This window comes from Vanellus vanellus (assembly GCF_965231255.1).
Source record: "Vanellus vanellus genome assembly, chromosome: 3".
NCBI classification, from domain to species: Eukaryota; Metazoa; Chordata; class Aves; order Charadriiformes; family Charadriidae; genus Vanellus; species Vanellus vanellus.
The window spans coordinates 59,036,051-59,058,192 of NC_138907.1; the positions used below are offsets into that span (position 1 = coordinate 59,036,051).

The 22,142-nt window shown below is 40.7% G+C and overlaps 1 protein-coding gene across 1 annotated transcript in view; it reads right to left on the minus strand.

Moving 5' to 3' along the window:
* Positions 1–2,547: 2,547 nt before the first annotated feature.
* The window catches only part of IPCEF1 (interaction protein for cytohesin exchange factors 1), a gene marked incomplete at both ends in the record, with an annotated part of 40,301 nt that continues 20,706 nt past the window's right edge, over positions 2,548–22,142 (minus strand). Inside the window, 4 exons of the mRNA XM_082480718.1 lie at positions 2,548–2,748; positions 6,262–6,452; positions 15,626–15,788; positions 21,425–21,513. Of these exons, the coding sequence (XP_082336844.1) occupies positions 2,548–2,748; positions 6,262–6,452; positions 15,626–15,788; positions 21,425–21,513 (644 nt within the window). The remainder of the gene's footprint in view (positions 2,749–6,261; positions 6,453–15,625; positions 15,789–21,424; positions 21,514–22,142) is intronic.

The window sequence follows — 22,142 nt, forward strand, 5'->3', positions numbered from 1 at the left end:
TTGTTTTTAAGATCTGAGTGAAGATGCTTTTGAAGAAAAATGGTGTTTCCAGGCTTTTTTTCCCCGTGAGAAAATGAATTGTGTGCACCTGCAAGAGAAAATCTGAAGTGTATGTTCAATTTGACCTCCATTATTTATCAATTATTTAGCACCAAGTAGTTAAATTTGAGATGGATCAATCCCTACACTCCTAACATTCAGTGCGTGCTTGGCAGTTCGTTAACATCATGTCAAATTCAGGGGCTATCCCTCTCCCACCTATGCATCTGCTTTGAAGAATTTCACTCAGGAATGGGACACTCACAGACATCCACAGCCCAGAGGGTCTTCTGGGGATGGTGAAAGATAAAAAACACAAAATGGGCTCAATTTTTAGGAAGTGATTACTGTAAACCAAGTTGCAACAGGTATTGAGCTTGCTTCATTTCTATCAATTTCTAGTTAGAATTACTGAAGTGGTGAAATCACCACTCATATGACAATTTCCCGAAAACAATAGCTTTTTAACCAACCTGAGGTTTATGCCTTCTTCTCCATTTAGTCATTGTCACCCAATTCCAGTTTGCACCTAACATTTGCTCCCCACCCGAAGTTTTTAAGTCCTGACCCAATATCAGCCCTTACCTTCACACTCCTAAACCCTTTTATACACGAGGCAGTGATGCTATCCCAAGCATAGCCCTGCTTCTTCATCCAACTAGCCCGTTTCACCTGACCCTCTCCCATTAAAGCCTGTATCAAAGGAGCCTACATTCTTCCTTCTATTTGCCCTTTCTTATAGCTTACCATCTCTCCTCAGCTCTCATACTCGACACAGCCTTAACTGCCATTTTTGGGTGCATTGGGACATAATCCCATGTCCCTATTTTAAAACAAAAGCTGCTGAGCATTAAAAAATACAATGACAACAGTCAGACATCACGACACAGGTGGAAAAGGTTTCACGTGTTCCCACGTACACTGTTAACTTTTGTTTTCTCAATTGAGCTGTGATAAAACATACAATGTATAAAGACAGGTGAATACGGCTGCATCTGTATAGTGTATTTTGCTTTAAAAGATAAATTGTGTTGAAAACTAATGACAAAGAAAATCTTTATGAAATAGCCAACAGAAGTGAAGATTGCCACAGTTCCTGTAGCGGCGTTAATTTGAGAACGGTGGGCTAATTCGTGTTTTTCACAATTCAACACTCTGCAAAGTTCCTCATACTTGTACACATGCTGAAGGTGTGAAGGCAAAAAAAACAACCCCAAACCTTGTACTGAGGACAATGAAGCCAAAACGTTATGATTCTGCAGCAAAACCTCTTAACATACTTGTTTTTCTTTACCCAAAGGGAAATCCCAACATTTTATAGAAAACATATTTTCCTGCCCTAAGTTATGCAGATTTCCTTCATCTAAAACTCAAACCTAGAAAGAAGAGAAAGTTGCAGCAGAGGTCCCAGGGTATTCTCAGTTACAGAGCCATTACTGTGATTCATAATGGAACAAAAAAAACGAAGAGGCATTTCAAGTCAACCTGTAAGCGCCCTCATCTGGGTGGGTCTGGTCCATGCGTGCCTGTCTACATTAGGAAATTCAGCATATATAAATATATAAATAAAACATATATACAGTACATAGTCACATTCATATAAGCCATAAAATGACATATATTTACAAAATATTTGCAGCTATGTTTTACACTTCCGGGTTCACATCAGGAATTCAATTATTTAGCTTCTGCCTTGTGAACTTGATCACCTTCCCAAGTAGAAATCTGGGATGAACTTGTACCTTATATATTAATAATTGTGAAAAATAGGAAAAAGACAATAATCTTCCAAGGAATTCTGCCAAGTCCATAATAAAATTTGAAACTTGTTGAAGCATAAGCTGCCTCATTGAAGAGTAAATTACATGTTAGCAAACATTGAGAGACCTTCTCTTCTTCATGTAGAAAGACAGTACCTTGGTCTGATCCATAAATAAATTTGAAACTCATAAAACACCAGGCAGAGCACAAACTGGGTGCCTGACAGCTGTCTGTAGTATAAACTCATGCGTAATTGCTATTTTATTTGTCTCAGTTTAAACTGGTAGAACGGAGTGAATGTAGAGGTGAAAACACATACATCAGGTTACCGTAGAGAGTAAACTACATCCTGTTGGCATTGTTGTAGCTTCCTTTAACAGTAAGTTACTTGGTCAAAACAACCCCAAGGATCTCACATTTATACAGTTCATATTATACAGTTCTGTGACTTCCAGGAGTTGGACATATTTAATTCTCTGAAGATGAAAAAACGTCTCTTCACTGCTTCATAAAATAGTCTTCTTAAGTAAGCAACCCAGGTTCAGGCATGCTTTTTTAATCTGGCAGATTTGCCTTTTTGACATGAAATAAATTTTGCAAAAGGAATTAAATCTTTGGAGAAGTGGTTGTTTTCCTTTCAAAGAATTCTTGAAAAAAAAAAACAAACCTCAAAATGTAGCAGTTTAAAGTGCTTGTATGTGAAGTCCCATGGGGAAAAATCTTGCCATGAACCATCGAACCATGGCCTCAGATAGCACTTTCAGCGATAGGCTGTGAAGTCATCTCTTGCTCCTCACTATTCCCCGTGGAAATGTCCCGGACCTCCTGCTGCTGATAGATATCTTGGACCAGCATGATGTTTGTGTTCCTCCACTCTCTGTACTTCATTGCAGTCAACTTTGGGTCCTCTAGCAACTGGTTAATTGTGGCCAGGTCATGCTCCTTACACTAGGAAGAGAACAAGTGGTTATTTCCCACAGAAACTGTCGAGTTCATTGTCCGTAATAAAAACACTCTGGGAACACTAGAGAACCATGTCACAAGGAGATGGCCAATTATCCATCCTCCTGGCAACTTGTTCCCATTTTTAGAATGCACATCATTAAAGTTAAGTCCATAGCAGAAATTTGTCCCTATTGAAGGCAAGATTATGATTCCATGTAGATTTTTAATTTTATAGGATTCTTCACAAAACTTTGCAAGAGAGAATTCATGTGAAAATTAGACAGTTATGCTGTCTCACAACAAGTTAGTACTTGCATGAAACTAGACACAACAGCATTTATTTCTATAATTCACACCAATTCCAACTTTCTCAAAAAATACTTATTCCCTGACGATATTAGAAATGTCTCTTCTCTGGGACCTAGAAAGAAAATAATTTTGGATATAACCCATGCACTGGCAGTAGAGTTTCTGGGTGGCTAAAGCACATGTGGTTGCTCATAGATCTACTGCCAGCTACTAACAACAAATCTGGTCTCTACTTTTAGACAAGAGAGGCTAAGGCTGTATATTGCAGACCCCCTGGTTCAATCATAAGACTTGAACAGTCACTGGTATAGGGAGATTGAGAACCTTTATGTCACAGAATCACAGTATGGTTGAGGTTGGAAGGGACCTCTGGAGGTCAATCATCTGGTCCAACCCCGCTGCTCAATCAGGGACACCTAGATCAGGCTGCCTAGGACCGTGTCCAGCTTTTGAATATCTGCAAGGATGGAGACTCCACAGCCTCTCTGGACAACCTGTGCTACTGCTCAGTCACCTTCACAGCAAAAAAATGTTTCCTGGTGTTCAGAGGGAACCTGCTTCAGTTTTAGTCCATTGTGTCTGGTCCTGTCACTGGGCGCCACTGAAAAGACCCTGTCTCCCTCTTCTCTGCACTCTCTATTCAGGCATTTATATACATTGATGTTTTCGCATTTTGTGGCACAATGAACGACTTTGCTTTTCCAGCCCTTCTTGCCTATCCATGCAGAGAAGCACAGGATAGAAAAACCCCTGTTAGCAGCTATGATTTCTTAATGGAGTCACCGTGCTGCACTAACAAACCTTTACTCCTTTTGCCTGGCTCCTTTCCCCCCCAGTCTCTGTGAAAGCATTGGAATAGTTCTTCACCATCTTCTCCTGCTTCCACCAGTTTCATCATGCTTGAGGACACTCTGTGCTGGTGGCTGCCTTGGAAATACTCCCACACATTCGCGATGCTTCCCAATAGTAGGAATCAGCTGCTTACACATCCATATCCCACTATTACTTTAATGAACTATCAACTACTCTAATCCCTGTGATGCCTGAGCCACTTTTGAAACAGAAAATCTTGTTCAACTGTTGGTTTACACAGGTCTTACCCTCCAGATTTAGTGCTAGCCCTTCTAAGAGGACTTCTGGCATTGATGCAGAGATATGTGCAGTTAGCCCAAGAGAAGCGGAGATAAGGAGACAGAAGGGAGAGAAGAGTATTCCCAGGACAAACTTGGTGGCAAAAAGCCATGCCATGGAATTTTTCTGTAGCAGTAAGTCTATTTCCCACATTCATTAAGCCTGTGATAAATTTGCACACAGCTTCCCTCTCTTCCAAACTATCCAAAGCATGTTTTGTTAATGATATATTGTGGCAGCAACATTAATCTGTTGTTAAAGATGTGGAGTCAAAAGTCCAAAATTAAAATTGCACTGAATCTTGCATACATCACTTGTCTCAAACTAATAGGGGTTTAATTAAAGCAGAGTAAATGTGGATCAGATGCAAAACTTTCCCGATTTTTAAATTTCCAATAGATCCTTTCAAATTATCTCATGTCTCATGTTATACATTAAGAAAACTGACTTTAAATGCACATAATCCCAGTGATGCAAAGAATATGGCACTTTCCCACTGCAGGCATTTGCCTTTCAGACAGGCTAACTTAAACACTACTGTGTATAGAATTCTGTTTGTGTCTGTGAGAAAACGTCTGTGCTATATTTGTCTTGTCAATACTCCAATTTCTTAGTTTAAAGAAAGCAAAAAAAAGATCAACACATTTTATACATTATGAGCACTCTAAAAATCGTTTTTCCATATTAAATACAAGCGTTAGACAAGTCTAAGATTATAAACGCTGCTAGTCACAACTTATACGATACTCCTGTGCTAAATCAATGCAAAGCTGTCCTTGCTCATGTCTGGCAGTAAAGCTTCTAGGCTCCCATTCAGGTCCATACTCATGAAATCGATTGTCCCACAAGATACAACTCTATTTTGCACTTACTGGTTCTTAGATTTATTAGGGAGGCTCCTATCGGGGGAAACTTTGCATTATGTTTCTGTATTTATCTTCCTGTCCCATAACGTAAGCATGCTTTTTAAACTAACTTTCTGTTATATGACGGCTTCACTTTATTGCTGATGCAGATTAATACTGCTATGGTCAGTACCACGTCACTGAAGATTCTTCAACACTGAGGAAAGACTTCACCAGGTCTCATACGGAACCTGGAAGCCCAACAATGGGGAGGATGCCCATAATCCCACTTGTCTTTCCAGCTGTATCTTCAGGAAGTTTAACACAGGCCGGGGTGCCAAAGCCATTCCTTCTGTTGTCACTAATAACCAAATCAATGATTGTGCTAACAGCAGGAGTTATTCGTGCATTTCTCCAACGTACAATGCCTGATGCCAAAGACACGCACTTGAAACAAGATATTCAATTCTTGCTTCTAATGCATAGAAAAAGAAACAAGTGAAGCTCCAGGTTCACATTTATTCTTTCTTCTCCTTACAATTTAAGTACTATGGTTAAGCTTTCTGTTTCCCTCAGTGCCATTCAGAAGCAGGCTTTGAAATCCCGTGACACTTGAAATGATGCTGGCAAGTAAACAGCCTCATAAATCCCCATACTCCAGACAGATTTACTGGCCCTTTCATGGAACGTCCCCTGAAACCCTCCACCCCTCCAGTTCACGATACGTTTCCAACATAAAAGCAGGATGCTTTTGTTATTAAAAATATTTTAGTTACAGGAGGTCTTTACAATAGCTTTGGCACATCCTGTACATTCTCCAATAATCACATAAGGAAAACTTTTTTTGGCTCAGGGTCGTTTTCGTGTCCTTTATCATCAACGTACTTTGTCTGCTCTTCCTTTTTTAAGGCTCCCCTGTTTAGTGCATTCAGCTGAGCTTGCACGTTTTCCAGCTAACTAGGAGAAGCTTGCTTTATTAAATTTTCCAAATGGGCTGGAACGCCTGCAAGAAGAGTCCCTTCTGAGCCTCTGCTTCCAGTTCAGATTTAACAACAAAACACAGATCAGTATTCAGAATGAAGTAGAAAACAATTTCAAAAACTTAACCAAATTCTCTGGGGCTTGAAGTAAATATGTAATTATAGTTTGGCTGAAGCCTAAGCTTGCTTCTTTTTTCAGCCAAACTGTTTCTTTCTCTCAGGCTTTTTCTTGGCTTGCTCTGCGACCTCACCTTTAATGTGCTGTTCAGCATTCGAATTTTGTGGAGTTTCTCATTAATGGAAGGGTTTTTGCTGCGTTTGATAAATGACTTCCTAAGCTCCTTCTTCGTTGACAGCCGACGATCACCAATGGGAGACAGGCTTGCTTGTTCTAATGACTTGTAAAGTCGCTCCATCTCGTCATCATCACATTTTTCCTGATCTGCAAGCAAAAGAATAAATTGGGTATGAGAATGTGAATATGGCAGCAGATGATAGCAGAAATGTTAAGTTCAGCCATCAGGAAGGCTCTTAGCCAAGTCAAAAAGTAATGGTATTAGAGTTAAATCCAGGGGCAATTGTTAGGGTAATTTATAGGGAAATAATGCATATGAAAAAGACATACTACCAAACTCAAATGTTTTTAAGAATCAGGTCATGATCGAAACAGATATGAGCATGTATTTCCACTGATAGAGTGCTGCTTTAACGCTTCAAATATATCACAGACTTTGAACAACTGTCAATAATGCTACCTTTGAATGAAAAAACTTTGACAACATCTACACCTGTTCACCTTTCCCTACATGCTGCACACAGTGAATTATATTTCCACCTGGCAACTCACAGGTCAAATTCTGTTTGGTACCAATTCAGGTTTTGCTAATTACTGAAACTAGAGCTTAAAAAAGTTGAGCAATGAAGTGAAACACAGGAACGTTTCAGGGGTCCCAAAAGAAGGTCCCTAGAAAACAGATTAAAGCAGAAACCCTTGGGGAACCTGATGTTTAACTCATGAGTTTCACAGATTGCAGCACAGAATTTGCTTGTGGTGCCTCACAACAAAGCCTTGATTATCTCCACTTGAATTGTTCTGATGGCTCCCAAGCTGTAGCACCATCTTCCATGACAGAGAGGACACAAAAGGAAAACCTCACAAACAGCTGAGAATGAATAGCGCAACACAAGATAAAAATTGAAGCAGGGACATTTGTCAGAATAAAACAACTTAAAAATGAACAGTCAGAAACTAAAAATATACCAGGCGTATATAGGGGCGTTTTGGCAGAAGGCCATTTTCAGCAACAGACTGAGCAACTCTCTTCTTGCCCCTCAGTCCATACTGCAAGCTTTTCTACTTCAGTGTTTACTAAAGGAAAATCTTAAATTTATGGGTGTTTTCAGGGTGCTAATCAGTCCATCAAGAGCCACTGGGATAATATTTGTTTTTATTTCACTGGGGATAGTGGTGGTGGTTCTTCTCAACTGCAGTCCTCCGTGTGCCAGCCAAGCTGGCTGAGCACTTCTTTCTTTTAATGAAATGTTAGACCTTGACTTTTCTAAATCATCTTCAGTCAGCAAACGTGTTCGGAACAAAAGGAAGAAGTCCTTTTGCTCACTCATGCCACAGCAGAGAGACTTCTCCAACATGTCAGCACACTTAGAAGGCTGCTCCTTGTCTTTCCCATGTCTTAAAAAGTGCAGCATCCTCCTACACCCTTGTTCTTTCTAAATATTTAGATTACAAGAAAGGTTTATGATATGCTACAAATATTTGCCTTCACTGTGTTGCTGGCCTTTTTTTCACTACTTTCTGATTATAAAAAGCCTGCTGTAACTCGACAAGAACTAAATATAGCTTCCAACATTGGTACAGTGCTGGGGGAGGAAAAGGAGAACTGTTGTATATTTAACAAGCTGCGGGAAACAGAAAAAAAAATGCAAGTGTAAGGCATAATACACAGCAGTAGTATTTCCTGAAAACTGTTGGCTCATGCCATGAGGCTCGTAATTATAACTAACTTCCTGCCTACTTTCTTGGGATGAAGCAGCTGTTTGTTTCATTAGCCAGCTCCTGCACAGGACTGGCTCAGCTCTACTGTAGACATCTCCCATCAGGACTGTACACAGTATAACTTTGACAAATAAATTCACCCTTATCAGATATCCAAGCAAGAGTATGCAAGAAGAAAAACAAAAACCAAAAAAACACTGCATTGATCCTGTCCAGCAACTTTAAAAAACAGGTAAGCCACGGGGGACATATGATCCCTGCTCCAGATAGTTTTTTGAGGCTAACTCATGAAGCTCCTCAGTGTCCTAAAAGGGTGAGCATGAGCAAACACTCTCACTGAACACTCTTCCACGCTAAGTACTCTGATATTGTCCATGGATTTGTTGGTGAAGGTAAGGAAGACAGAAGTAGTCAGCACAGAAAAAAGAAGGAGCCGGGGTTAGAAAAGCCCAGCAAAAAGCTCCCAGACGATGCACTTGACCGGCAATGATGTGCACTCAGCTCTTGCCTTCTTTCAAGGTTGCAACCTCAAACTCCTCTCCTCTTTCTTATTCTTCCACCACTCCCACCCCCAAAGGATTGATCAGGGTCAGGTAATTTCAGAGGGAAGGGAATGTGCTAGATTCTTCAGACCGGGTGGATCCAGGGAGTGACAGTGAAGCAGCTAAACGGGATTTCAAGAAACAGTTGGGAAAAAAGGGTGAATGAAACCCACAGGTTGTGTAGAGCCAGGCGTGAGTCATATAGTACTTTTGTCTCCATCTTTCTTTACACTGATGAACAGTGAAATTGTCCCACAACAGTTAAAAAACAACAAAGCAGTATCTTAATATTGTGCTTTTGTATAGAAGCAGATACTGGTGTTATCGACAAAGAGTATGTCTGACAACAAACCTCTATGAATTGAAGCCAGACTGTCTGATACCTGTCTGGACTTTTACCTTCAATGTCCTGAGTTCTCCTGAGCCAAGCCCAGAAAGCAAAAGCCCACGTGTTGCAGGCTTGAAGCTGCCAGTGAACACACTAGGTTGATACTATAAATCTGAAAGGGGGAGAGGTAATGGAGGAAGGGGAGAAGCATTATTTCTAGCAATCAATTAACAAGACCAATAAAATGATCTGTGATAAGAAAATATATTTCTCCTCACTCACAGTGTTACACTACAATATTTCGCAAGCCTCTTAATGCCACGAAATTAAATGAAGGAAAAACTACCTATTATTTGCTTGCTTGTTTTCCCCACAAAACATTCAAATAAGGTTGAATAATAGATATAAAGCAACATGACTCAAGGCTTAGGTGCAGACTGGACTTTTTCTCCAGATTCAAACTTCACAGCACATTTTCCCAGGACTTCGTATTGCTTAATTCCCTTGCACCTGGAGTCAGAGCACTGACCTGCAGGTGACAAAGTCTCTAATAGAAGCACAGTCATTCACCAGTTCTGTATATTTAGGATTCAGTGATGTGGATGCTTCCTATGAAACATGGGCTGTCTAGACCATACCGCTGAATTGTTACAAAATATTTGTTTTGCATCACAAAGTAAAATTGCATCACAAAGCAAAAAGCACATAGAACTCAAACACTGGTGTAAAAATGAACAGATTGTCTGTGTCGGCTTCCCAAAGATCAAGGTACCACCCCTTCTCTGATCTTTGTTAACCTCAGAAGGTTTATAATGATGGATATATTCCACTAGCAAAAATTCTTAATAACATGGATAGGTTGGGCCCCACTAGCACCGGTCTGAAGTGAGTCTTTCCAGCCGGGTCACACAGCTAATATCAGACACATTCAAAATATAAGATTGCATGTTATCTCTTCCACCAGTATTCTTCAAGTTAAGCGCTTTCTGTCTCAGGCATGCAAGTTAGGAAACTGAAATTCTACTACAGCACTTCTTTATCACATCCTGTTTTAAAGATAAAATACATTCATTTTTCTCTCAGGACCTACTGAAGGATTAGCAGCAAGGAACAAAGGCAACAGTGGAAGGAAATTGCATATTGTGTGCATCCATGAGAGTGCACATGCACACAGGGGAACGTATGCATTGGGCGCTTCTCCGTTCCCTTGGCAGTATTAAATTCTGCTGAGGGATGCCACTGGAAGGATCAGTCTTCCTGGGCTTCTGCAAAACACCCTTCACTCACAAGCCTTGCAGTCTGCTAAAGCTTCATAGCACTTCTGGAAAAACTACATAGTTTTGTATAGCTCTTAACACTGTCAGACTCCACAATGGGGAAAGTGGAAAAGAACCACTGCTAACCCAAGGAAAAGGGAAGTCACGACCGGAGCTATTTTAACATTTAAGAGAAAGAGACCTTCTAGGTTAGGGTGAGGAAAATAAAGTCATATTTTAGGCAAGTCAGAACTTCTGACAAAATCTGTTTCAGGGGAAGTAAAACACAGTTTTGTGGCTTGATGCCACTGATCTGGAATTCCCCTCTAACTAATAGGTGGTATCACAGACAAGAGAGAGCTGCCAGAGGTTCAAGACGCCAGCTCTTCGCCTCCTCGGTTTTCAGCTGCCACCATGTTGTCGGCCAACTCGCCAGAGGTGGGAGACATTAAGGTATTGAGACTCCCCACTTTGCAGCAGCAATACAAGAGCCTGCCTGAAAACTCAACTTTAATGCTCTTTAAGCCTACAAATGTGAAATTATCCAGAACTTTCCAAAAAGCAGCTGTGAAAAATCAAGCTAATTGTTTCACAGCAGTAAAGATATAGAAATTGGCAATGTTTGGCTGAAAAAGCATTTTGCATTGGAAACCACGTCCAACAGAACGTATCTTACCAACTCTAAGCTGAAATGTAAATACTTGTTCTCCCGTTCTCTGTGATCTCGCAGCTCTCCAACTGTGTATTAATCCCAGGAAAAAAAACCCTGCTTCTTCCTCTTGTCTTTGCTACTCTTATAAGCTTCTTGTGGCTGTGCCAACACCCCTGTTTCTGATTCTGCCACAACCTTTGATACCAGTGGGACAACGTATAGACCCAGGCTGGGGAGGGGAGAAGAAAAAATGATAAACCACTTTTGCCCTTACCTACCTACCTACACACACCACCCCACACCCATCCATTCTCCATAGTGGTAGAAGACTTTTCAATGGAAATGTGATGACACCTCAAGGGAATCACATTTTCCACAGAACTACAGAAAAGAAAAGACAGGAAATATTTGAATTTGGAGGGCAGAGCTTATGCAAACTCCTGTCTGGCAAATGCAGAACTAAAGGTGGGAGATAGTGGGAGAAAATAACAGGAAAAGCGTGTTACCAACAGTTAAATGTTCTGGACTATAACAGCACAGTGGACTCGGCAGTGAGGGATGCCATTTTAACAAACTGTGACTGAACCAGAAACAACACCAATAAGTATCTCTCAGAGAGTTCAAAAAACCATAACACCATAGTTTTCACAGTGATTTCTAAAGCCCTTTTGATGAATAGCAAAATAATCAAACACATTTGTTTCTCTATTTGTTTCTCTGAGTTGTTCTCACCATAGACATACTTCTTGGCTAGTCTCAGCCACAATCTAGCCATTTTCTGTAACTTTTGCAGAAGGACCAAAGGGGACAGAGCACACCAGAGGAACTGTTCTGGCTATTACTGGCACAGACAGACTTCAGGGGGGAAGAGGATATCAGTCCTGAAAAAAGAAGGAATCGGCTGCATCCAGCTCCTATTTAACCAATTCCTTCCCACAAAACCAACCCAGATAAAATTCAAGTGGTGTGCAAAAAGCTTTCCAGGTTTTTTCAAAATATCAGCACAGACCAAGTTCTGTGAGCTAAGGTAAAATAAATAAACCAGAAGTGGTACCATAAGAATTCCTTGCCAAGACAGATTAACTTCACACGACCATAAAACCCTCAGAAAATGCAAGGAAGAAGGATGTTATTGCTGTAGTAGAAGATCCCTGAATAAATACAAACACACATTCCTGTGTTCTTATAGTAACATCTCGGTTTCTGCGGCTTCCTTTTGTTCGCATAGATTTTGACGGTGGTGGTGGTTGGTCATAGTCAGATACTTCTTGTTCCAGAAGTCGCCAGAAGAAATACAAAGGATGGAGTTTGGCTTCAGAATGTGTCTCGCCATCCCAGACAGGGCAAGGCCAGCTTCTGGATATAGAGCACGTAGTCAGATGGTCGTTTGTGTTCCCAACCGTTTCTTGTTTACCTTTCAGTTTCTTTGTGTCACAGGCAGCTTCAAATCCTTTGTCACTGTGCATGAAGCAAGCTGCAACACGGAAGTATTAAATATTCCCGCAGGGTAAATGGAAACCTAATGCTGATCTCCTTTCAGAAGGGAAAGCTCTTAAACTCTTCGTTTTTGTACCTTTGTATTACCCTCTGGTATGGAACCTCTCCCCAGTAACTGGTGCTGAGAATTAAGACTGAGAATGCTCATAACACCACAAAGACTGGCTGGAAAGGTTGTTAAAAATATCATATGGCACAGCTCAGCTCATTGCACCAGGCGCTTACAGTTGCTTAGCAGATTTCATTAAATAATTTTCATTGAAAAAATAATCCATGATCATTTAGTTGAATCTGTAGTTTCTCTTACAGAGACTCATCCATTTATCTCTGAGAAACTTCATCGTTTAACTCATCATTGAGGTTTCTTTGCTATTTTTGGATTTTCATGATAAACTCTTCCCACAAAGCCACAGCTACTCTTTCTTCCTTCTAGGTACCAACTTATCTCACATTGGCCTCCATTTCTGACTTTTGCCAACAAAAGTCCTCTTCAGTTTTTGAAAACTTTCACCTCAGCTCTAGGTTGCTATCAGCTACAACCAAAAATCCCTCATGGGGTTTTACTAAGCAGAACGTGGCCACAAAGCAGAGTGTGTGACTGGATTTTTTTCTATCCTCACAAGGAGAAGGAGAGAGTATGGACACACATGAAGGCTCTGTGGAGAGCGGGTTCAAAGACCACATAGCTGTTCCGATAACAGCAGGGCCAGCTTTACGCACACGGGACACGTGCTTTCAGGACAGGTGCCAATGCAAGAAGGACCTGTCTCCTCCTGGACGCAGTCTCATTACTCTGAAACATGATGAGCTGTCAGAAAGCGTTGTAAAGCAAATAATACAGACTGCGCTGAGGTATGCATTCTTGTTTCGCATCAGATAACAAGGGTGTTCTTAACTAGTTATTGTAAATCATGAGGTTTTGCAGCTAGCTTTTACCCCACAATTTGAATCCATCTCACGGTATTTGTGCACATCCTTATCAACTAGCTGGAGGGGAAAATCCTTGGGGGATAAGCCACAGAACCAGAATTGCATCCTTTTTGATAATTTTCATTTGGAATTGAATTGCTATTCTACGTTAATCCTTTTTCTTCTCCCTCATTCTCAAGTTGAAGTAGCTTAACTAATCTCCTTGCAAATTATTTCATTTCTTTTTTCAGTGGCCATTGCAGGGGAGGGCCCCACATGCCAACACTTTCCATCCCATCCCCATACTATGCAGACTAATAGAGGAAAAAAAAACGTGTGGACAGTGTATGCCTTACTTGCTCAACAACGGGTTATGATGCAGACAGTAACTAGTGAGGTTATACAGTTTCCATAGTGACTGTCTCACTGAAATGATCTATTTCTGGAATTCCATCAGAGATCATCGGTGTGGTTAGGATGGAAGTGTTCTGTGATTAGGATTGGCCATCAGTAAGCAATAAGCAATGGAAGAATTTGTTTCCCCAGGAATATTTTGGGGAAAATTAAACCACCTTGCAAATGGCAGGAATATACTCAAAACATGCCTTGATTTACATTTTAATTCCATTTTTATTGGTTAGTATTATCAAGCCTATCAAACTATGCCTTAAATGAGTATGGACATGTCATGCTAATTCTATGACCATCCATAAAAGTACTTGTCACCCTTACAGTTACGATGAAAAGCATTAACTTACGCATTGTTGCAGGACTGCTGGCAATACCACAGTAACATATTGTAAGCAAAAGTTTAGATTTCTGAAGAGCAACCAGTGAATCTTGTTCAACATGATCTATAAGCCACCATGCCATATATGACCTACACTCCAACAGTCCACCTGAATGTACCTAATTATGTTTCCCAAAGGCATTACTTAGTCAAATTTAACCCAGAAGGTGAAATTACAGAAGACAATGCATTTACTACTTCTTTGTGACCTTTTCATTAGGGACTCCATTTCTGCCAGCCTCAGCCTTTTTACTACTTGCAAAGCCAGAGCTTATGGGAATTAGATTCCACAGTAACTCTCTGAAAGCATCCACTCTTTTCCACCACATAGAAATAGTACATATGTTCACTCTTGGTTTTAATTCTTACTGAACTTCATTGCAACAGAAGTCTCTAGCAGAGCAGCCTAGAAGATGGATAATGAAGCTGAGCGCAAAACACTCTGAATTAATTTTCACTTTTGATAAAATCTGTGCTTCGCTCAACTTCCTTTTTTTTTGTGAAATCAGAAAAACAAAAAATGACAAACTAAAGGGGTGCTAACTGTTGATATTTGTAAAACAATTGGGAGACTGGCAATATAACTAATGTGCCTTATACTATGATTTTTCAATCAGTTGCCAAGCTCACCTATAGAGAAGTACCGTAAGTTCCCAACAAGTTCAATGCTCTTTCTTTCCCCCTTTACATTACCTTCAGCTTTTGGATGCACCTTTGTTTTGCATTGTACTGAGACAACACTGCTCTTTCGGCAATAAAGTACTCACTTCAACTCTTTACAAGGTTTTGGAATACTGGGTAGAGCCGATGCAGAACATCATCGTTGTTTCCTTATGTGTTACCCCTCTAGGCAGCATGCTGAGTATCTCCTCATTTCAGCGTATTGTATGCCAGAAACGCCTCTTATGCTTCAACTGCTTTTAATGCAGGAAGAAGCAGCTTTGCTCAAAAGGCAAGACATGTTGTCTCGCTATGGCGGGAGAGTTATTAACAGTAACAATGACCAAATTCTGGAACTGTGCCACCTTTTTAATTTAGCAGTACATTTTGGTAGGAGGATGGTTATGCAGATAGCCGTTTGCTTAAGCAAAATCCAGTCTTAATGGACTTTCTGATTCAGGATTCTGGTTGTTTCCCCTTGATTACAATGAAGCTCAATGAAACAAATAGCAAATATGTACTGGAAGTAAATGCAATTGCTTTTATTTTTAAAATCAGATTGACCTAACCCCATGTTCACCACTTCCTGCATAAGCTATTTTGCTCAGGGTGTCAGTTCTGTGACATACTTTCTTAAAATTTTGATTCAATCCTAACTAATAAAAGACAGCTGTATTGAAATAAAGAAAGCTAATAAAAATATGCCCATGTTAGGATTTTATACCAAGGCTATGATCTTAACAAATAGGTAACATTTGAGAAAAGCTGTAAAGGTACTTACCAATTAGATACTAGGTTATATATTTAACGTGCAATAAACTAAATGTTTGTTATAAATGATGTGCCCCTGGAAAAACTCTTCAGTGAAGAACATAAAGGAAGGAAGGGGAAAGGAAGTTGAGGAAAATCCCTGAACTCCCACATTGTATGGCTCTGCAGACAAAAATCTCTTCTCTCATTAGCTCACCTTTGGCCAGCAATCTCTGTCCTGTTGCATCCGGCACAGCTAGACAATGTGTATCCAGACCTAAAAAAGAGTTCTGGGATCCACCGTTGGGTTTGGAAAGCTGGACTTCCTGGCTTTCTGCCGCGTCTCCACAGTCTACTTCTGGCAGCTCATCAGAGTGAATCTGTACACAGAAAGTTAAAGGCTGATCACCCTCTTCTGTGGCAGAGCTGTTAACTAGGTCAAGCCAGGACTGCCTCTCGGAATAAACCACTTTGGACGTCAAGGAAGAAGATGACTCTTGGGAGTTGAAAGTGCTTTCAGGAGACGAAAGACAACAAGATGCTTCACTTGACAGAGTTGAGGTGAAAGAAGACTTCTGCTGATCCTGCTTTCCAGAAACATGGGGGTTAGGGAGGAGGAGTGGAGAGCGGGGACAAAAAAGAAAAAAAAAAATGTTATTTCAATTTTTTCCTGTTCCTAGGTTCTACGTGTTATAGATACGCAGCTGAAATGCTGAAACCTAAAATTGATGTAATCTGATTAATTATCCACCCAAACAAGCCTGAGGTATGGCAGCCAATCTTCTACAGAGCAGTAACTTCAGAAACTAAGCCACAAGAAAGCCAGAGGTAAAAAACCCTGTCAAAGCCCAGAAACAAAAGACCAAGGAAAAATATTGTGTTGAACGTAGCCTTCCATGCTAGGTCTCACACTCATGTTCACTCTTTATTTGTCTTCACTTTATTGGTCTAATCAAGAGTGCAGCAGAGAAACTCTGAATTAGCCATTGAACACAAAGTTGTCTTGAAGCATTCAGTAAAACCACCAATGCCACAACAACAGATAGACAGAAGTGGGCCCAAGTACTGAAGTATCTTGACCTTCTCAGCACACAAAGCCATTTTACCTGGTCCATTCAGGGGACTAATTCATTCACCAAGGCAAGAAGGCTGATGGGCAATATGATGGCAAGTTAATGACAGAAAGAAAAATCAGACAGTCATGGGGCAGAGAGCAGGAAAAGAGAAACAGTACAAGATTTGTGCTGCTCAGATTCATCCTTCAGCACATGAATCTGGAAAGGGTGCCAAACTTCACTAGAAACACGTCAGAATTCAGAAGGCTCTCTATACTCTACCGGTCACCCTGCCTTAACAAGAGTGCATACAACCAGAGGGGTCTCAGAGGCATCTAACAGTCATCGTTAGGAGCTGGGTGTTAAATGGGAGAGGGTATCACAGATGCACTATTCCATGTAAAGAAATGTTGACAGGAGGAAGAGAGTTTTGAAAAGTATTTAGCTTCCCAGAGAAGTAAATAGATGTTCAGGTCTTTCTCTACTGTAGGTTTTTACATTGATTGAGTTGTACTTTTATCTGATCACAAAAAGCTGCTCGCACAAGAAGAACTAGCACTAGTCTGCTGCTTAGCCACCAAACACCACCAAAAAGATGAGCCAAGAGAATCAAATACACAAGTAACACATAGGCAAACAAACAAATATACATTCAAATACCCAAAAGAGGATTAATTGACAATAATAAATAAATGGAAGACAAGGGGAGACAAAGCCTTATAGTGAAACTCTTAGCAGAAACGATCAGAAATTGTGATGAGATCATCATTATACGAAAGCCAGATTTCTTGTGTCTGCTACTGCAGAAATTTACTCCTTCTGCAAATCATCTGCTGTTGGCCAGTGCCAGAATCAGAGTACCAGACTTGACGGACCACAATTCTGGCAAGTTTATGTTCTCAATACGTATGTAGAATAGATCTATGTAAGGATTAAAACAGATGATAACTAAACTGGAAGTACTGAAAATTACTGAGAAGATGTTGCTAGGGAAACGCGGACAAGCTGCAAACACAATAAAGGAGCTAGCCTGGAATACTTATTTATAACCTGGTAAACCAGAAATAAGATGTATTCATATAAACCAAACTAAGAGCGAATTTTTTTTTTTATTATGATATATAAACTTCTGCAATTCCGTGTCGTTGTAATGTAGACTACTCCCTTTTTACATTAAAAAAAGCAAAGTAGATTTGCCTTCCTATGCTTCTAGTCTAGCTGTATCATGTAGCTACTAATCAATTCAGAAGATGAGGAGGACCAATACCGGATTGTGGGTCACCATTTGTTTGTAGCACTTTCTTCACTTTTGTAAAATTTCAAAGCCATTCCTGCAAGACTGTCCCAAACACTGTGGTACCAAACTTAATTTATATTCCTGTTGTGAGAAGTACAACATTGTGTTTCAGGTGCATTTTTGTTTTTAAAAGGGAAACCTTCACAAATGCATCCTAAAGCAAAGGACAAGGAGGTGCTTGCATGAACTACTTTCCTCAGTGATAAACACACCCTTGGGAACACAGGTGACCTGAAGCATTTCATCTAAGAGCTCCTATTGCAAAGACAAATTGTTGAAGCATTTGTACAGCCAGGCAGAACCACCAAACAATAAGAGCTCTTGCTGACATGGTCTAATTTCAATTGTTCAAAGACAGAAAAGGAAGATGTTAGATCTCAACTCTATTTTTCTGGCATTTGTCCATGCAAAAGAAAGTGCTATTGAAATGAAAGCTGTGCCACACTGAGTGGAATATATTTTTGTTTTCATTTTTGTTGTGTGTTAAATAAAAAAAATGTGGGTGAGAATGAAGATGACTGCCAGAATGTGTTTCTCTTTCTCTACATATGTGTTGTGGTGGGGGTTTTTTGGGTTTTTTTGTTCTTTTTTTTTTTTTCCTCCTTTGGCATGACAAATGTTTACCTAACTTACTCAAGTGGTTCCTTTGGAAGTTTTGCACTCATCCATATAATAATAAATCTCCATTTGGAGACATTTTAAAAAGCAGATGCTTGAGCCAGCAGATCATAAAGATTCCATTGGAGATCAATGAGTCTCTAGGCATTTTTTAGAGAAAAATTATCACCATGAAACACCTCAACAGTTCTTTTGGGACTGCTGCAATCTATTGTCTCAACATAGCTGCTGGTTTTTGAACTGTAAATCCATTCACACGTGGAGAAATTAATGCAGATGGTCAGTTTAACTTTTGTCCTACAGATGTTAAAATTTACTTGTTCCTCACTTGCTTTTTTCTTCCACAGTACCCAAAAGCATGCCTAAACATAGAAAGCTTATGATCACTATTTTTGTCTTTTTCAAGTTTCAGAATGGTTTGGGTCAGCAGAGAACAGAACAGCAAATGAAAACTCTGTGTTAGAAGTACGGCAAAATATTTGCTGCTCTAACACATAACAGAGCTTGTGCCTGGGTGGCTATTTGTTTCCAGACTAATAGTTTTCAATCTGGAGTTGACCTCAGGAAGTTTGGAGGCCTTTCTGCTTAAGACAGCATTGATTTGATTCTCCAAAATGTCCATAGCTCCTAATTCCTACTTTGCAGAATCTCTTTGGTACTCGGGAGGAAGAAGTGCAACTTTAAAAAAAAAAAAAAAAAAAAGATAAAAATAATGAAAACAAATGAACCCCAGTCAATGCCTGTGGCATTCCTGATGCTGGGCTGGGTTTCCAGGATGAGCATCTCTTCCAGTAGCAATCTGAAAAGATTCAAGCAGGCCTTCCAAAAGTGGTTTACCCACAAAATATCAACCCAAATCCACCATGTTTGGGACCTCACAGCTTGGTTCAAAAACTCCACAGCGAATAAACAGGCAGCAAGCAGTGTTTAACCAGCCTTCCCTGAGACAACCAAGAGCTCCACTCCCAGAACTGACTTTACAGTAGGAGCTGTGCTTTCCCAATCCTGCCAGTGGTTTTCTTGCTCCAGTACTTGTCCAGAAGGGAAAGACGCATTAAATTGGGTATTTAAAAGAAGACTCTGACTTGCAGTCAAACTCAGGCGTGTTGGTACCTAACTGTTCCTACCCACCACGCAAGCAAGCTGAGCACAGGGCAGACACGCAGCAGCTGGAGCTTATTCCGGTGGCCACTTAAGGGGTGAAAAGATGACAGCTTTGCTCAGGAGATGCTAACCTTTGTGCATGGGGAGGAACGAATTTTAAGCTGGGGATGAGGAGAAGGGAAATCAGCTGAGAGAGGTAAAGGCTGGAGGGAAGATAACCTTTAAGGGAAAGGCTGAGGAAGCAGGACCCGTCGGCACCTGCACCATTGCCTGCCTCCCACGCGTCCCCTGCTAAAACGTGAAGGCCAGCACTCAAGAAGAGCATATGGGAAGGAGACAACCGGAGATCGCCTCTGCAGCAACATACTGACAAGCAGCCGGAAGCCAAAAAAAAACCCAGAAAACTAAAAAACAGCACCTGTTTAAAACTCATCAACTTGAAAAATGCAGGCATTCACTCAGAGGTGAGCAGGCGGAAAAGACATCTACAGGCTCTTAAAGGCAAGCCACTGAGGTATAAAATTCAAGATGCTTCATTATCGGCCCTTGGCCCAGAATAACTCTTGGAGACATATTGCCAAGGTTCCTATTTTCTCTGGTATTTATAGCCACTCAGCCACATTTATCTTCCAGTTAATACAGGCAATAAAGAATCACGTTTTACACAGCAGTGAACACCCCGCACCCCCCCAGTGCCAGGTGGATGGTTTTGCAGTGATTAGTGTTACGCAACTGTCTCGGGAGAGGAAGTGAAGACTGACTTATCTGACTGAAACAGAAGGGGGCAACTGGGTGACAGTGTGACATATGTTCCCAGCTTTATGCGCACTAATTAAAGATTACCAGGCAGGCAACCCTGTGCATGACATCTTTTTTTTTTATTATTATTATTGCCTGTGGCCACGCAAGCTTCATCCAGCTCATCTGTATATTTCAAATTTGTTCCTGCTTTGCTGCTTCTGTGCCCACCCTAGCTACTGGATGTCATTTCAGCGTGCCATATACAGGAACCGGTACCACACCAACGAGGCAGCAGACACTTCCCTTCCGTGAGATGCAATGAAATTATTTAGTAGGAAGTATATTACTGCATACCCCTCAATGTCAACTTTCAGCTGGGGAAGGGAAAGGCTTGAACTCAGGATTCCTTATTTCAGCTGAATTGCCATCCCAAACTGGATTACTCATTTCTAAGCATAAAATTAAGTAAACCTTGTATCTTAAAGCGCATGTAAGGGGAGATGACATCACTGGGAAAAGCAACAATATAGAAATAAGATTAATAGGACGATAAGTGGCTAATAATTAGGTGAGTCAATTTGATTAGACACACATGGGTGCATAGTGCTTATTCTAATTTATGAAATGAAGTGAGGCAGGAAGGAATATTCTGGACAAATACTCTACCAGCAAGAGAGAAAAATAGTATAGATTTTTGGTAGGATGCTTATTTTCTTTTTTTATAGTCTGTTTTTCAGAGGTAGAGGAAAAGATCTGATTTTATCGCTGTAAGAAGAGGCCTCTTTCCCTTCACTCCTCTCCACTGCCGCAAAAGCAGCTTCAAATTCAGCAGTCTTGAGAACAGCTCACTCAAAGAAACAAATTCAAATCTGTTGGATGATGCTACCAGGGTCACAAAAAAAGATGATTTGGGACCGATTTAAAAAAAAAAAAAAAATAGTGTGAAAAACAGGGTTATAGCAGTGTGTTAAAAACCTTGTAGAGAAAAGCCACAGCGTGTCTACAAGGTATAGTGATACTTTCTTTTCCCCAGCAAGATAAACGCGGGCCACAGGGGCAGGGGCAGTCAGTGCATCCTCTTTCCACAGCCACACAGGGTAAAACTTCCCAGCCGCTGTTTTAAGTTATTCCTCAAAGGGCCAGCACCTCAAGAAGGTTTTGTTCCAACTGGCTAGCAATTAGAAACAAGGTAATTACTTACCGAAGGAGGAGGCGGGGGCTGGACTGTGTAGGGGGGAGGTGGTGTGTCTGTTATTTCTGGATCATCGTGTTCACTTTCGCTGTAGCATTCTGAGGCAAACATGGAAAATGAGCAAAAAAAAAGTGTTAGACCAACACCCGTTTATTCCCAGCAGTGCTGTGGTAACCAAAGATCACCGCATAGGATGTTCTGGCCTGAGGACAACTCTGTAACAAGTCAGTGTCTCCTACAGTGAAAATTAACCCACTTGTGGTAACACTACACTGCTTCACGGCAACATGTTTTCTTAATTTTTTTAAGCCAAAGTATTGGCTAATTTGCTATGGCAGGAAACACCAGGTGACACTGCTCTAGATGCTTTCACAAATAGGTTTGGGGAGGATTTTCTTTTCCTCCCCTTGCAGCCTTTAAAAGAAAGCCTGCATCTAGTATGTTAAGGAGATCTATCACAAGCAGCAGATGCTGTCCCTTAACCTCTGTAACCAGTAAGTTTTCTTGGAGCACTGGTGTTTTGGCTGCAATTTTGGAGGAAACACATTGCTCGCATGGCGCTTTGGAAACCATAGAGCAGCTTCATGAGGGTCTTCTGTCACCACATGGTAACTCACATAGGCACACCACGCAGCATGGCAGGGCATGTGCAGAGCTAGTACTAAAAGTAAACCCAGTACTCGAGGACTATACGCCCCACTCGTCTTCTTTTTAAAATAAAAAGCAA